Source organism: Chelonoidis abingdonii, chromosome 2, assembly GCF_003597395.2.
Source record: "Chelonoidis abingdonii isolate Lonesome George chromosome 2, CheloAbing_2.0, whole genome shotgun sequence".
Classification (NCBI taxonomy): Eukaryota; Metazoa; Chordata; order Testudines; family Testudinidae; genus Chelonoidis; species Chelonoidis abingdonii.
The window spans coordinates 214,121,134-214,139,064 of record NC_133770.1 but is presented as its reverse complement, the minus strand read 5'-3'; the positions used below and the strand labels follow the sequence as shown (position 1 = coordinate 214,139,064).

Sequence of the window (17,931 nt, the reverse complement as noted above, 5' to 3'; positions counted from 1 at the left end):
GTTCACTAGGACGGGGTAGAGTGCTCAAAACAACTGGAGATGGTAGAAAGTGTTACTGGTGGATGCTGCTATATTAGGGTTTAGTGCCAGTGGGGAATCCAGGAACATACCTAAGCTATTCAAAGGGATGTCCGGCAACCTTTCTCATCTTCCTGACCCAAAAATCTGTGGTGAAAAAGGGGCTGTGTTATGAAGAGAAATTAACTTCTCAGTCTGTTTCTTTATAGCGGTTCCACGTACTGTATGCAAAGGGGAAGCTATGGATTAATCCTAGGATTAATATGTCTTCTTCTACCATTCAGTCATCTTAAGTTTCTGTATAATGGTTATCATGGTATCTCAAATGTTTTTAACACAGATCTGGCAATTATGAGAAATGTTTTTAAGATTGTGCCTTATGTCTTCATAAAAAGAACTTGATACAGAAAGAAACTGACTAAATCAAGTCACTTTCCTTCTGTAGTTTGTAGGGTGCCTATGAGTACGAACAAAATGGTTAAAAGAATAAAAGTAATTCAGATAAGAGTTAAAATGCCGAAAACCAAACAGAGACTTACCCTGCCACAGGAAGGGTAGAAAAATTGTATACGTGGTTCACTGGGAAGAAGTGGGGGGAAACCTATAAACAGTTTTGCTAGGCAGCCATGTTAATCAGAATACATTGTGACCTAAATGATTTCAGTTTAATAATTTTGTTTTTTCTTTTTAGAGATTGATAAAACTACAACCTGGGTTTTAGTTGCAACGTTAAATGTATGCTCTTAACATAGATCTGAGGTCTTGAATGAGAAATTTTTGAATGAAAAACTTTAGGGACGATGATGATTACAGGAGGTGTTTATCCTTGAGCAGTTTTGTGATGTGTGTTTTGAAAAAAGTATTAAAGACAGTTTTGTTTTTAGTGATCATTCAGGATATGTACGCCCTCCTCCAGTGCCTCGCAGCTTAAATAGTGACATCTCATATTTTGGTGTTGGAGGCAAACAAGCTGTGTTCTTCATTGGGCAGTCTGCCAGAGTAAGTAGAATGATTTCCGTATTTTAATTATTAGCATTTCTTTACACAATGACATTGAGGTAATTCATCTGTTACCACATCACTGAACTGTCTTATTAATAATGCATTTTGGTCTCCAACTGTGATTTTTAAATTTCTTTTTCTTTAATACTTAACAGATGATAAGCAAACCTGCAGATTCTCATGATGTCCATGAGCTTTTCCTTTCTAAAGAGGATTTTGAAAAGAAGGAGAAAAACAAAGAAGCAATATATAGTGGATACATTAGAAACAGAAAGGTAAAGTAATGCTTTTTTAAGTGAACGTCTTTCCTAGGAAAACTAGTTTGTTTTGTATAGTATACCTATAACAGTTCTCCAAGCATACATATGTCACATGCACACAGTTAGTGTCTGGGGTATAAAAGTTAACAAAGTGAACTTAATGGCAGTATATTGTAAGGTTTTCTCACATGTGAGTCTTCTACCATGTATTATAACGCAAAGAATTGATTGAGTCAGTAAGTGACGCTTTTTCAGAGTCACTGTGCTGCTTTGAGGTACTATCTGGAGAAAAATGCTTTGGCATCGTTAATAATAACTACTACAAATGTGCTGGCTTAGTACCAAACATAAAAGGAAAATATCCCAGCTTCAAGAGTTTATAGTCTAAATTAGAGAACGAGAGTACATTCCAAATCAAAATATTATACATGAATTATACATTATTTATAGGTGAAAGGTTCACAGGAGGTTTTTTTGTTGTTGTTCATTTTGAACCTTGATGACTTATCATTGAAAAGCTTGTGGATGTAAAGAGCCAAGGAGGAATTTGAATGGTCAGTCCTGCCCTGTTCCATTTTCCTGACATTTTGGAAGAAGAATTAAAAATGAGAGTGAGAGGAAAGACAGTAAAATCTAAGGGGAGAGGTTCAAAAGGAGTGTGGGAAGAAAAAAATGAGACCAAAGATGTAAGCAGGGGCACAGCTGGAAGCACTTTGACGATGATAAAGGGCTTGAATATTGATTTGGAAGGTGAGAAGCCAATGAAGAAATCTAGAGAGGAGACTGACATGGCTAGAGTGGCAGGAGAAGGAACTGATTTTTAGAAAGATCCTTTTGAAGCTGCTGAAGTGGGAGACTAGAGAGAAGTAGGTTGCAGTAGTGAAGGCAAAAAATGACTGCATCAACCAAAGTTTTTGCTGTAGCGATAAGAAGGAATACATACATTTTGGAGACGAAGGACTGGCAGGATTTGCTAAGGGCCTGGATGTCTAGAGTGACCCTGAGGTTCTAATACTGTGAGGTGGGAGGGGAGGAGTGGGGAATGGAGTGTTTGACAGAAATGGAGAAGAGGAAAAGAAATAAAATAAGTTCTTAGAGTATGTGTCAGTGTAGCTCTCACTGTAGGCGTGCATGTGTGGGAGACCATCTTCCTCTTGTTAGTAGTATCTAGTGGGGCCATGCATGTACCATATGCCTACTTGTGCTTCCCATAAAGGGAAGGGTGACTGTGACCCTCTTACCTCGCTGTGTCTGTTTGTTGAGAACTTTAGCATGAGCTGTCTTTGTCTTAAGCATCTGAGACATTTAATATCAACTATCATTCTCTTACTTACAACATTTTGGACTTGGATAATCCTTGTCTAGATCTAAATTTTTTGACCTGACTTCCCTGTACATCACCAAACCACCTCCCCATACTGACAGCCCTTGTACAAGAACCTCAAGATGGCAGATTCAGAACCCTGTGATAGGCTAATTTTGTTTAAAGATAGACACAGTAAGTACTGTGTATGCCTGGGTGAATCAGACATTCTAAGCAGTGGCTTTGTTTACCTTTCATTCTCCATTGTACCTAAAAATGGTAGGATGGAAGACACAAGATCCATCTCTCAGAAAAATCTGAGTGTAGCATAGAACCCAGAAGCTCCAAGGTCAACTCCCCCTGCTGGTCAAACATGCGCCCTTCAGTGGTCTGAGCAGGTAAGTGGTGCCCAAGATGTCAGTGGAGAAGTCTGCACTGAGTAAGGAACTAACAGTGGCATTGATGCTGGCGCTGACCATAGTACTGGAATCATCAAGACCATTCACATCAAAGGTAATGCCTAAGATATCAAAGAAGGCCACTGAAAGAGGACACCCTGGAACACAGAAGTTCAAAGGAGAGCTTGGTGTCCTCTTATGTAGAGAGACAGGAAAGCATTGGGGAATAAACACTCCAAAACATGTCCAGCTCCGCAGATGAGTGGAAAAAGAGCATACTGCAGTGCAGCAGACTCCATTAGTACCCCACCTGGTACCAAAGGCCCCACTGCCAATGTTGACCCCAGCACTGAGGGAATAATCATGGATTGCAGAACTGTCATTGATACTGACAAAAGCCCCAGCACCATCTCTGAAGAAGTTATACTCCTTGTCACCATCATAGTGGCACACCTTACTGGTGTCGAGGAGGAAGTCCTCCCCCATACAGTTCTTGAGCAGTACTGCCAGAAGAACCTACTGTTCCACCCGTGTATTCGTACAGTATGGCACTCTAGCAGGGAGGGATAGCTCAGTGGTTTGAGCATTGGCCTGCTAAACCCAGGGTTGTGAGTTCAATCCTTGAGGGGGCTGCTTAGGGATCTGGGGCAACATCAGTATTTGGTCCTGCTATTGAAGGCAAGGGGCTGGACTCAATGACCTTTGGGGTCCGTTCCAGTTCTGTGAAAGAGGTATATCTCCATATTTATTGTTGTTTTTGTTCTGGCATCTATCTTCCCAAGCCTCAAGGAGCCGCTTGCCTCCATTGGAGGAGATCTCCTCCTCCAATAGCCTCATTAGCAAGAGTACAGATGACAGAGTACTAGGAGGAGTGGGACCTAGACACACAAACCTATCAGTGACTGGTGTTGCCTCTTCCACTCCCGCCCCCTCCAAGACCTTACTTCTTTGTGTGACAAAGCAATTGCCTTGGCACAGATGATAATGCCGGATGATTTCAAAACATTCCAAGAGTTCCTGGTATGATTTGCAGATTCACTGGAGATTGGAACTTTGATAATACCTGAAAAATCTCTCAAGCCATTCAATATCTGATCACCAGCAGGTCCTGCCAGAATTGCCTTCCTCATAAATAAGGGATTACTAGACCCGTTGCAAGCCCTGTCGCTAACAGCAGCCACTGCACCATCACCAGCAGAGCATATTGAGAAAAGATGCCTGGTTATACCTTCCAGGGTTAAATACTTTTGTTTGCATCCTACCACAGAACTCTAATGGTCTTGGCCATCTAAGAAAAATCATGGCACAAATGCACCTGAATTCAAAGATTCCAAATGATTGAATCTGTTCAGGAGAAAGACCAACTGCTGTACATCACTACAGGTGGCTAGTTGCCAAGCTCTCCTTGCCAAATATGACTTTTTAACATGGGACAAAGTGAAGCTATTTATCAACAAGCTCCCTCATGAGGCTAGAGGGTCCCTAGAGGACATTGTAAAAGAGGGATGATTGATGGCAAATATGTTGTTGGGTGCAGATGACATCACACAGCTAGATCCATGGCCACTGTGGTGACCATGCTGGGGACAAAAAGAACAGGAGTACTTGTGGCACCTTAGAGACGAACAAATTTATTTCAGCATGAGCTTTCATGAGCTACAGCTCACTTCTTCAGATGCATAGAACGGAACACACAGACAGGAGATATTTATACATATAGAGAACATGAAAAGGTGGAAGTATGCATATGAACAGGAAGAGTCTAGTCAATTGAGATGAGCTATCATCAGCAGGAGAAAAAAAAACTTCTGAAGTGATAATTGAGATGACCCATAGAAGGTGTGAGGAGAACTTGACATAGGGAAATAGATTCAATTAGAGTAATGACCCAACCATTCCCAGTCTCTGTTTAAGGCGGCTGGAGTTAATTGTATTAGTGATATTAATTCGAGTTCAGCAGTCCTCCTTTGGAGTCGTTTTTGAAGTTTTTGTTGCAAAAATGCCACCTTAAAGTCCTTCACTGAATGGTTAGAGAGGTTGAAGTGTTTCTCGCCATGTGTTTGACATGTTATAGCTTCTTTGATGTCACATTTGCGCCATTTATCTTCCTTTGCTAGAGACGTCCGTTTGGCCAATGTACAAGCAGAAGGGCATTGCTGGCACATATGCATATAATACGACTTGGTAGATGTGCAAGGAATTATGAGCCCCGATGGTCGCGGCTGATATGATTAGGTCCTATGATGGTGTCACTTGAATGTGTGGAACAGAGCTTGGCATCGGCTTTGTTTGCAAGGTTTAGGTTTTATGTTGTATGGCGTGCGTTGCTTGGTGAGTATTTGCTTCAGGTTGAGCGCTGTTCTGTAAGCGGGACTGGCCTGTTCAAGATCTGTGCGAGTGAGGGATGATCTTTAAGGATAGGTTGTAGATCTTTGATGAGCTGCTGGAGAGGTTTTAGTTCGGGCGTAGATGATGGCCAATGGCGTTCTGTTATTTTCTTTTTGCTGCCTGTAGTAAGTGTCTTCTGGGTACTCTCCGGCTCTGTCAATCTGTTTTTTTCACTTCGCAAGGTATTAATATTTTAAGAAGTGCGTTTGATAGAGATCTGTAGTGTTTATCTCTTCTGAGGGTTTGGAAGCAAATACGTGTTGTATCTTAAAGCTTGTGCTGTAACAATGGATCATGTGGTGTTGTCTTGGATGGAATCTGGAGGCATTGCTAGGTAATATAGCGTCAGTGGGTTTCGCGGTATAGGGGTTGTTATTGTGACCACTCGCTTATTAGCACAGTAGTGGCGTAGGAAATGGACGGCTTGTGTTGGATTGTCTAGGCTGAGTGATGGTGGGATGGGAATTGTTAAAATCCAGTGGAATTCCTCGAGGGCTCTTTTCATGAGTCCAAGATGATGAAGATGTCATCAGATAAGCGCAAGTAGAGTAAGGGCGTTAGGGGTTAGACGAGAGCTAGGTATTTTGATTGTTCATAAACTATTTGGTTTAGGTACCATTAACTTCCGAACTCAAATTTAGCATTCACTGGTGGTGTCTCTTCATGCGCCGTGTAGTTTCTTTTGGTAATCATCAGTGGGATCAGAGGGTAATGGCCTGTAGAATGTGGAGTTAGAGAGCTGCCTAGCAGCCTCTTGTTCATATTCCGACCTATTCATGATGATGACAGCACCTCCTTTGTCAGCCTTTGTCACCTCCTTTGTAGTTTACAAGAGATGCTGGGGACATCTCTTGTAAACTACAAATCACTACTGAAGATTGCCCTTTGAAGGAATATATCAGAGGGGTAGCCACGTTAGTCTGGATCTGTAAAAGCAGCAGAGTCCTGTGGCACCTTATAGATTAACAGACGTATTGGAGCATGAGCTTTCGTGGGTGCATCTGACGAAGTGGCTATTCACCCACGAAAGCTCATGCTCCAATACATCTGTTAGTCTATAAGGTGCCACAGGACTCTTCGCTGCCTTTGAAGGAATTAATAGCGGTATTTAGTGAGAAAACAATGCTCTATGCTCACTAACAATTCCAAGGCAATTCTGTAATCTTTTGGAATCTGCACATTTCTGGTGTACCCCACTCCCCTTTAATATCAAGAAAGACAGTGCATGTCTTCCTATTATAGATAGTCTAATAAGTGTCAAGAAACAGCAGAGGAAGCGAACTTTTCTCCACTCTACTTATGTACAGAGCTCCATTTGTGTACCAGCAAATTTGACAACTTGGTCAAGAACTACACCAAGTCAACGGAGTACTTCCTTCAGAAGCACCTTGCCTCATTCCTTCAAGCATGGACAGGCAATACTACAGACACATAGGTACTAGATATCATCATCCTGTTCCGTTTTCTACCTCCTTCCCTGCCTTCTTTCAGGGACTCTTTTGCAAACAGAACTGGCCTCATTGCTCTGTCTAGGAGCCTTAGAAGATTTGCCTCAGGAATACCAAGAGGAAAAGGCTTCTGTACTCTGTATTTCTTCATTCTGAAGAAAGGTGTCTTCATCCTGTTCTAGACTAGACATTGCCACCCACCTGGACCACAGGAAGTACTCTAGATTTATAGTGGGACCTAGGTTCTAACCTTTGGACACAACATAGCACTGAGAGTATTTTCCCAAGCACCTGGCAGGGGTAATGTACTTCACGTCTATGCATACCTAGGTGACTGGCTGATCACAGACAAGTGCCAGGTGAGACCAGGACAACACTAAATCAAGTCCTTTCCCTGTTCTCTCAGTTAGGGTTTCTGGTTAACTACAAAAAATCATCTCACACAATTCCAGAGAATAGAATTAATAGGAACCCTACTCAACTCAGTCAGCCCAAGCATATCTATCAGAGGACTTATTCAATTCCTTTCAGTCACTGACAAGATACTACATGATGCTCTTGCCCATGCCTGTGGTTATTAGGGCACATGTACCTAGGTAACACTGTTTGCCAGACTTTTCTCCTATCTACTCACATACACTGCAGACATTCCAACATTGGCCAAGGCCAGTGCATACCCCAACCAAACACTACATGAATAGATTGATCACGGTACCATCTCAAGTCCTTTGAGAAGTCACCTAATGGCTAGACCACTTGAATGCAAGAAAAAGGGTGTCCTCCTTGACCCCTTCCCAGCAATGACATTTACTATGGAGGTGTCAGGGACAGGTTAGGGCATCTATCTGAATCACCTCCAAATCCAAGGAGTATGTTCCTTAGATGTTACATGTGAAAATCTTAGAGAGCTGAGGTCCATCAGATTGGACTGTGTAGTGGTCCTAGCTGGACTACAGAACTCTGTAGTGTAGTGTAATGTCAGCAATGCACTATATCAGCAAGCAGGGAGGTACACAATTGTTCCCACTTGTCTGGAAGCCATCTAATTCCGTGGTTAGTGTCACCAACATAGAGTGACCCTGGTGGCCCTGCCTTTTCCAGGGGTTAACAAAGATCTCATAAATTTCAGAAACAGAAATATGATAACCAGCAATATGCAGTGGTTGTGGAAATCCATTCTCAACCCAATATTCTGACTATTGGGGAACCAGACCATAGACCTATTTACCGTCACAGAGAATGCCAAATGCAAAGTTCTAGGAGAGGCATGAGTCTAGGATCTCTCCCAAATGCTTCCCTCCTCTGATAGTCTTGAAATCTCCTCTGTGCTTTCCAGTGGATCACCATGATCCCTAGAAAAATATCCAACATAAGATAGGACAAGGCTACTGTTGCTATGATGACCCCATACTGCAAGACAATTTTGACCTACTCCAGATGTCCGGCCAACCTCTTGCCCAGACACAGCGTCACAGCATTAGGGTCAGATAGTGCATCCAGTATCCAGTGGCTTGGGCCCAGCATATCTAAAAGATGGCCTAAGGATCCAGGATGAAGGACTGCTCCTCTTCTTAGGCACAGTGGAACTTCCTATCAAAGAGTGAAGATTATTTGTGCAGGAGAAAGAACTGTGGTGAGGCCTGACTGAGACTGTGGAACAAACGCCTGCAGGAACTAAGGGCTCTCCACTTCCCACTCATGTGCAAAGTGCACTTTTTGGACCTTTACCTTTTCTAATTTAAACCCATAGCAGCATGTATGCATAGAAAGGAAAGCCTCAAAAACAAAACACTACACACATTTCTCCCCACTAGACAATGAGAGAGAGAGAATGAACCACACAACATAAGTTAGTCACGTAGCTTAATGCAGGGGTTCTCAAACTGGGAGTTGGGAGCCCTCAGGAGGTTGCGAGGTTTTTACCTGGGGAGTCGTGAGCTGTCAGCCTCCACCTCAAACCACGCTTTGCCTCCAGCATTTATAATGGTATTAAATATATTTAAAAGTGTTTTTAATTTATATGAGGAGGTGGCACTCAGAGGCTTGCTATGTGAAAGGGTCACCAGTGCAAAAGTTTGACAACCACTGGCTTAATGCATTACTGGAAGATGTCCAGTTACTACAATGAAGTGGCAGTGTAAGACTCTTGTATAGAATTACATAGGTGTTGATAGATTGAAGGTTTCTGAACTGAGAGCACCATATACTGACAGTTAATTAAGTAGGACGCTCTTAAACAAAGAGGATTAGCCTGCCATGTAATGTCTGCTATAAGAGTGTTTTGCAATTTTTGCCTCCATATGCTTGGTAGGACTTTTTTCACCCATCTTTGAAATGGTATAGAGGGGCTTAGAAAAGTATACTGTTCAATTCCTGTCTTTGCTTTATTTTTGGCCCCTTTTTCTAGCCATCTGACTCTGCTCATATCACCAGTGATGATGAACGATTTCTACACAGTCTCATAATGGAAGAAAGGGACAAGAAGAGTTTCACTGCGGTGGTCGTTACAGGTGTACAACCAGATCACATGCAGTACTTGAAAAACTATTTTAATCTTTGGACAAGGCAATTGGCGTGAGTCAACATTTAATTTTTGTAAAAGATGTTTCTTATTTAAAAAAAAACCTCTTATGCAAAGTCAGACTATAATCTGTTCTTACACTTTTAGTGATGTAATTTGTGTTTGGATTTACTATTAATAATGTTGATGATAAATATTCTAATGACTTTGAATTCAGTACCGTAACTTGTCACTTAATATTGTAGTTATGTTCCTGAAAAATGCGACTTTAAGCAAAACGATGTTAAGTGAATCCAATTTCCCCATAAGAATTAATGGGAATGGCGGGGTTAGTTTCCAGGAAAATGTCTTTTTATTGTCAGACAAAAGGCATTATGTACATTTAAAACAATTTTAAACAAGCAATTTAATACAGGTATAAGTTTTAAACAATTTTAAAGAAACAATTTAATACTACAATCATCATTGTATGAAGCTTGGTTGAGGTGATGGAGTCAGAGAGTGGAAGAGGGTGGATTGTCCAGCTGCTCCTCTTGCTGTTCCTGCTGAACTTTCTGAACTCTAAAAAACACATCTAGGGATTGTTATTTTGCTTTCCTTTCCCTCCCTGTCCCCACCGGTAAATTTCTTTATGGCAAGTCATTAGATGACCAACTCCTCTAATCACTTTGGAGCTGCGTTCCCTGTCGGGATCGTCATCACTAAGGATTTGCAAGCCAGCTTCAATCATTTGGAAAGCTTCAAAAAGACTTTGGCAGTCAAATTTCGATGGATTGGTGGTTCTTCTTCTTGGCCCTCTTCTTCCATTGCTCTCGTCACCTCTACTTGCATCAAATCTTCATTGGTTAGCTCTTCTCTGTGTGATTGCAGAAGTTATGAAAGGTCGGCTTCTGTCACCTCATCAAAACTTGCTTTTTTGGCCAAGCTGAGGATGTCTTTCTTCATAGCGGGGACAACATCTTTAAGTCCTTTTAAGTCATTGACACATTCAGGCCACAACTTCCCCCGCACACCATTCATGCATGCCTGAGTAACTTCAGCCCAGGACTTACCAGTGGTGTTGATGCACTTCAGGATGTTGTTGTCATGCCAAAATTGCCAAATCATAGGTTTGCCTTCCCTATCAGTGCCTCTGATGAGCTGGTCATAAGTAATGCTCCTTAAATGCAGTGATGGCTCTTTGGTCCATGGGTTGGATGAGTGACGTGTTATTAGGTGGCAGAAAGACAACTTTGACTCTTTCACACAGTTCAATAAGCAATAAAATCTTGAAATCAAGATTTTCCTTGGCACAATATTCCTTCCATGCAGGGACAGCATAGAGAGTCACCCATTCTGAAAAAATAGCTCCAGTTATCCATGCCTTCTTATTGGATCTCCAAATGACCGGAAGGTGTTCCTTTGAAAATCCCTTGAGAGCGCATGGTGTTTCAGATTGGTGCACTGTCAGTGGTTTCATCTTCATGTCTCCAGCAGCATTACCACCTAGAAGCAAGGTTAGACGATCTTTAGCTGCTTTAAATCCAGGCGCTGTCATCTCCTCTTGGGAAATGTAAGTCCGCTCAGGCATCCTCTCTCGGTACAAGCCCATTTCATCGACATTGAAGACTTTTTTAGGGGAATAGCCACCTTCCTCAATTATTTTCTTGAGATAGTCGGGGAATTCTTTTAGCTGCTGCAGCATCAGCACTAGCCGCCTCACTGGACATCTTGATGTTATGCAGGTGGAAGCGCCTCTTGAACCAATCAAACCATCCCCGACTTGCTGTGAAAGTCTCTGTGATCTTTCACCTTGGTCTCTCTTCAAATGGTCATGCAAACTTTTTGCCTTAGCTTGTATCACTAGCAAACTTAGAGGTATGTTCCACTGGTTTTGGTCCTCTATCCACAGTGAGAGAAGATGCTTTGTGTTTTCAGCAAACTACTACTTGATCGAATTATTGTAGTAGCACTAAGCGGTGTTACACATTGAGCACTAGCCCTGAGCTTTTTGGCATTATTCCTAATTGTTTTCTCAGTGATCAAAGAAAGACCTAGAGCGATGCCAATGTCTACTGCATGCTCACCTGCATCAAAGCGCTTTAAAATGTCTAATTTAGTACCCAAACTCATGGGTTTCCTGGTTTTCTTGCTGCTAGTGGTACTGCTACTGCTAGGCACTCCACTATCACTTGCTGGATGTATTTGACTCATGATGCTGTGGGTGATGATTCTCCGGACGTGCATGCATGTGCTACTCTTCACTCCCTTCAGGCTGGAGTGGTTGGAGTCATACAGCATCAATCAACTATTGCAAGGGAAAGAATTTGGAAAACCTATGTCATTCTCCATGGTAATCTGCCGTCCTACTGGAAACCCTTTGTGTTTGGGCTGGGACTAGTTATGGAGGTTCTTACTTTCTTGCAGGTTCTTACCTTCACAGGAGTCCTGCTGGAGGACTAAAGGCCTCTATTCTAGGGTGCCCTGGAAAACTGGCTCTGCTGTATCTCCCCTTGTAACCATGCTCTCAGCACCCGGGCAGCATTGCAGCCAATGTAGTAAGAGGAGGAAAATAACGTTTGCTGCAGGGCTGTGCCACCTCTCTGCTGTGCGCATGTAGGGGCAAAGAGATGCAGCTGGCATTAAAGTGAATGGCAAAGCTCCTGTGGATTTCACAGATTTTCATGGGAGCAGGGCCAGATTCTGTGCATCTCTACGCCGCTTCTCCCCCTTGCTACAGTGAAGCAGGCGCTGGAGCTCTCTATTCCTGTAACGTGCTTTGGGCGGGCTGCTTCCCCCTGTGTTCATACTTCCCTCCAGCAAAGTGGGTGTGAGGGGGACAGATTAACACATTGTTTATTCTGTCGCAAGACAGGGCCTCTGCTTTGCACCACCCACAGCTGCTTTGCAGGCAGCTGGTGGCCTTGCAAGCACTTGGTGTAGAGCCCTATTCCTGAGCAGGGCTGTTGGGCCATAAAGCAACAGTGAATTGTGGGAGGAGGGAGATAGTATGTACGTGCTGTGTGTTTACAAACATACTGTACATACAGTACAGTGCTACAATTGGGACGTGCCCCCGCCTTACTCCACCCAGGCACAGCCCACTGGCACTGCAGGCAATGAGGCAGGCAAGTAGGCTAGGAGAAATACATTGCGCAGCAGCAACTGCAACTTCCCCTACTGTGCAAGCACCAGGGGCATGGGGCTCAACCCTCAGCCTGCCCACTCCACCCCTTCCTCCAAGCCCTCAGACTTAACCCATGTTTTCTCCCCCACCCAGTTTGACTCTGTTATGAAGAAGTCTAAAACTTGTCAAATCTACAAACTCCCTCAGTGTATGAATTTTCATTGAACGTTACAAGGAAAAATCTTTTTGTAACTTTCTAAATCGGCTAGATTGCAGAATCAGGGCACATGAGTTCAATTTTATACACACAAGTAGTCCCATCGACTTAAATATTCCAGTAATTTTCCATAAATAAATAACTGTAGGCTTTATTGAGAGTACACATGTGGCTAAATTAGGCATGTATATGGGTAGCCCCGCTGAAACCTAAAGGGTTGGGTAATTATTGAAATATTGAAGTCCTTGGAACAGTTTACATGTGTTGTTAATGTTCACAGGATTTGGGACTCAGAATATACAATATAGCACATGTGGGTTCTCAAGACTTCTGAAAACTGGGTTATATACCTTTTAGAGAACAAGAATTATAGAAGGATAATTTCTCTAATGCACACCTATTCATACTGTAGTATAATGAAAGAAAGCATAAGGATTATTTGTGACATTCTAATTATTGTGTAGATAACCTTGGCACCATTACAAAACTGATCATCAGAATAAATAAAAATACCTTGCTCTTATACACCATTTTTCATCTGTAGATTTCAAAATGCTTTACAGTAGTTTTATTGTTGTACCTTTCTATAAAGGAAACTGTCAGGAGTGGCGCCAGGGTTTTTGGCGCCATAGGCCAAAAGTGGGTCCTTCCGCACTCCCGGTCGTTGGTGGCAATTCTGCGGTGGGGGAGGGGTCCTTCTGCGCTCCCGGTCTTTGGGGCGCTGAAGGCAGCAAATGTTGCTCTCCCAAATCCTGGCGCAGTCGCCTAAATGGAAGCGCCGACCCTGGAAACTGCCATCAAAATAATACATATCACTGTAGTCACTTATTGCCTTGCAAAGGTATCGAAATATTTCCAAATCTTTCCTCTAATGCAAGTGTTTCACCTATTCTGATAAGTCTGAGATTAGATATCTAAGTACCCTGGCCTTTTCACTTGGTGAAAGAAAAATAATGTACCTTTAAATACAGCTAACATAGCTTGGCCACTGTTCCTACTCATTTCACCATGTGGTTTTAATGCTGTTGAATTTGGGTATCCAACAATACCAAGAACTAGTTTAAATTTAAATAAAAAAAAACAAAACCCCACACCTGTTTAATATAAAAACACTTATGAATATATTTAGGCTTTGTAAATTTTGCACTTTAGATTGCTTTAGTTTTTCTTGTGTGTGTTTTTGATTTAGTTAAAATATTTTTTTTAATAACTTCAGACATATCTATCATTACTATATCCATGGACCAAAAGGAAATGAAACTAATGCTACAGTGAAAGAAGCTGGACCTTTCAACAACATTGATATTGAGGTGGGATATATATGGTAACGTATTATGTCATTAATACATTGCTGTAATTATATTTACTGTTAATAGCTCTGAAATACTGCAGTGTTTGAAAGATGTGTGTGATTTAATGGAAAACTGAGACATTTAATGATAATTACTTTAAAAAATGTAGTTAACCAGTTGTGACATTTTGTGTTGGATATAGTTTGTTGATGACTGGAAAAAATTATGCCTGTTTTGTTTTTCTTTTAGATTTTGATGTTTGAAAAAGGAAAGGTACCTAGGATGGTCAACCTTAGAGAGATCAAAGATGACATGCAGACATTATATATAAATTCTGCGGCAGATAGCTTTGAGTTTAAGTCACATGTTGAAGGAGAAGGTATAGTGGAGGGCATCATCCGCTACCATCCTTTCTTATATGATAAAGAAACATATCCTGATGATCCATGCTTTCCATCACGTAAGTCAGTTAAATCTAACTAATTTTAAATTTAACAACTTTGGGAACAGTTTTATATATGTAATCCTACATTTCTGTCAACATGCTACATGCATATTTCCAGTTCTCATCATTTGTAGAATCTGCTTAAAAGACTCAAGAATATAGTATTTGCTTCAGAAAGTAATCTTCAAATTTTGAGAAACTCTTCATCCATTTTTTTATGGCAAATTTCCATCTTGAGCCATCTCACAATTCTTTGTACTGAGATGAATTAGAAACTGAGTGGTGAAAACATATGAGGGGGAGGGGGGCAATTTAAACCAAGCTGAGATTTAGTCCTGTTTTTCAAGTTAAGTTTTACGATTTCAGTTTTAGGATAAACTATATAATGAACTAAATCGGGGTTTCTCAAACAGGGGTCACTGCTTCTGTAGGGAAAGCCCCTGGCAGGCCGGGCTGGTGTGTTTACCTGCCCCGTCCGCAGGTCTGGATGACCGCAGCTCCCACTGGCCGCGGATCGCTGCTCCGGGCCAATGGGAACCACTGGAAGCGGCAGCCAGTAAGTCCTTTGGCCCGTGCTGCTTCTCACAGTTCCTATTGGCCCGGAGCAGCAATTCGCAGCCAGTGGGAGCCGCGATCGTCCGGACCTGCGGATGGGGCAGATAAACACACTGGCGTGGCCCGCCAGGGGCTTTCCCTACACAAGCAGCGACCCTTGTTTGAGAAACCTGGAACTAAATTATGAAAGTTGTGTGCATACATAATATTTGTGCTTCCTTAGGCCTCATTTCTGTGAGAATTAGATTTTTGGGGCTAAACTCATGTACAACTAAGGAAGGCTGTACATGACAGCTTTGCTGTCAGCTGGCTGGATATCTGTACTGCTGGAAGCTGTAGGAATAACTAGGGTGTAAGAAATACAAAATCAGATTTTGTTTCTAGTGTTAAAATGATTGCCTCTGAAAATGGGTCTGAACGTAGGTGTGAGTCTGTGGAGGAAACCATTGTTTTGGATATTCAAGATAAGCAGATCTGATTCAACAAAAGGATGCGTTTGTTCCCTGGTAGATGCCATTTAGTGTAAAATAGGAATTTTAACCTGGGGAAAGAAAAGGCATATGATAAACAGAATTACTGGTAATTATTTTTTCCCTCTGTGGTATACACCTACTAAATAGTTTCACCGTACACAGAATGCATGTGTTATTTAACAAACAAGGTAAAGATTGCAATATATTCTTGTTTTGGCACTTGCTTTGTTATGGTAACCCCGGTGTTCCTTTAAATCTAGGATTAAAAGATGATGACGACGATGATGACTGCTTTGTTGTAGAAAAAGGGGCCAGGGGAAAAAGGCCTATTTTTGAATGTTTTTGGAATGGAAGGTTAATACCATACACAAGTGTAGAAGAGTAAGAAATTTCCAGGTCTACAATTTAAACATTTTACTGCTTTTCAAAAAATGAAGTTTCTAATTATTTTACCTTTTTGTTTTAAGCTTTGACTGGTGTGCTCCTCCCAAGAAGAGAGGACTTGCACCAATTGAATGCTACAATCGAATTTCTGGCACATTATTTACCAACGATAAGTTTCAGGTCAGCACAAACAAGCTTACTTTCATGGACCTGGAACTGAAGTTAAAAGACAAAAACACTCTTTTTACAAGGGTCTTCAATGGACAGGTAATGCTTTTAATCTTTAATTTGTACTTCTGCTTGCCACAATTCAATGAATGTGATTTAAGAAGTCTCATCACACTTCTTAGTGCTCATTTGTCCATATTACTAAATTTTTGCACTGTTTCCAGTGACAGGTCACTGTGGAAACTTGCATAGAACTTTGCAATAGCAATCCATGTCAGTATTAATAGCCTTTAAAGTTGAGCCTTTTTAAAAACTGAAAAATGAGCACAAACCTTGTGGGGGTTTTTTAGGGCTGTCGATTAATCACAGTTAACTCATGCAATTAACTCAAAAAAACACAATAGAATATCAATTACAATTTATTAAATATTTTTGAATGTTCTACATTTTCAAATATATTGATTTCAATTACAACACGGACTACGCAGTGTACAGTGCTCATTTTATATTCTTTTTGATTACAGGCAAGTCTTATCATACGCTGGGGTTCCATTCTGCGGTTATCGTGTAAAGCGAAAACCGCGTATTCTAAAAATTATACCCCAAGCCCTTTAAATCCTGCCCACAGCTCCGACAGCAGGGCCGGGGCTGCATTTAAAGGGCTCCTCTGGGCTCCTGCTGCCGTGGGGAGTCCAGAGGAGCCCTTTAAATGCCGCCTCAAACCGACAGCTGGAGCTGTGGGCGTGATTTAAAGGGCTTCACCAGGCTTCCTGCCGCTGCGGGGAGCCCTTAAAATGCTGGCCCCGGCCCCGGCGCCAGAGCTGCAAGCGGGATTTAAAGGGCTCCACTGGGCTTCCTGCCGCTGCGGGGATCCTGGAAGAGCCCTTAAAATGCTGGACCGCAGCTTTGGCAGCCGGAGCTGCTGGTGAGATTTAAAGGGCTCCGCTGGGCTTCCCGCTGCGGTGGGGAGCCTGGGGGAGCCCTTTAAATCACGCCCGCAGCTTTGGTAGCCTGGTTGGGGCTGGCATTTAAAGGGCCTGAAGCTCCACGGTAGCTGGAGCCTCGGGCCCTTTAGTTCGCCCCAGGGGCTACCAGCCGCCTTTGCAGCTGGGAGTCCCCTGGGTGATTTAAAGGCCGTGGAACTCGCAGCCGCAGCTGGTGCCCCAGAACCTTTAAATCTTGAGGCCACGCATCTTCCACTTGAGGCCACACATCCCCTGGACTCCGGGCCATTCAGCGTAAAGCTGAAATCACGCATGCTAAATGCGCCTAAGTTGCGACAGACCTGTACAAATATTTGCACTGTAAAAATGACAAACAAAAGAGAGTATTTTTCAATTCACCTAATACAAATACTGTAGTGCAATCTCTTTATTGTAAAAGTGCACCTTACAAATGTAGATTTTTTTTTTATTACATAACTGCACTCCAAAACAATATAAAACTTTAGTGCCTACAAGTCCACTCAGTCCTACTTCTTGTTCAGCCAATCGCTAAGAAAAACAAGTTTATTTACATTTACGGGATATAGTACTGCCCACTTCTTATTTACAATGTCACCTGAAAGTGAGAACAGGCGTTCTAAAGATAGCTACAGCACTCAGACCCAAGGTGTAAGAATCTGAAGTGCCTTCCAAAATCTGAGAGAGATGACGTGCGGAGCATGCTTTCAGATGTCTTAAAAGAGCAACTCTGTGATGCAGAAACTACAGAACCCAAACTACCAAAAAAGAAAATCAGTCTTCTGTTGGTGGCATCTGACTCAGATGATGAAAATGAACGTGCATTGGTCTGCACTACTTTGGATCCTTATCAAGCAGAATCCATCATCAGCATGGACGCATGTCTGAGTGGTGGTTGAAGCATGAAGGGACATATACATCTTTAGCATATTTGCATGTAAATATCTTGCGACGCCAGCTGCAACAATGCCATGCAAATGCCTGTTCTCAC

The 17,931-nt window shown here is 42.2% G+C and overlaps 1 protein-coding gene across 3 annotated transcripts in view; it reads left to right on the top strand.

Annotated features, from left to right (window-relative positions):
* Positions 1–17,931, top strand: part of SMCHD1 (structural maintenance of chromosomes flexible hinge domain containing 1) — a 187,044-nt gene that overhangs the window by 17,368 nt on the left and 151,745 nt on the right. For all 3 annotated transcript variants that reach the window (XM_032772509.2, XM_075062953.1, XM_075062954.1), the window contains exons 6-12: positions 903–1,017; positions 1,176–1,295; positions 9,225–9,391; positions 13,878–13,971; positions 14,203–14,413; positions 15,687–15,807; positions 15,894–16,077. In XM_032772509.2, coding sequence (XP_032628400.1) covers positions 903–1,017; positions 1,176–1,295; positions 9,225–9,391; positions 13,878–13,971; positions 14,203–14,413; positions 15,687–15,807; positions 15,894–16,077 — 1,012 coding nt within the window. The remainder of the gene's footprint in view (positions 1–902; positions 1,018–1,175; positions 1,296–9,224; positions 9,392–13,877; positions 13,972–14,202; positions 14,414–15,686; positions 15,808–15,893; positions 16,078–17,931) is intronic.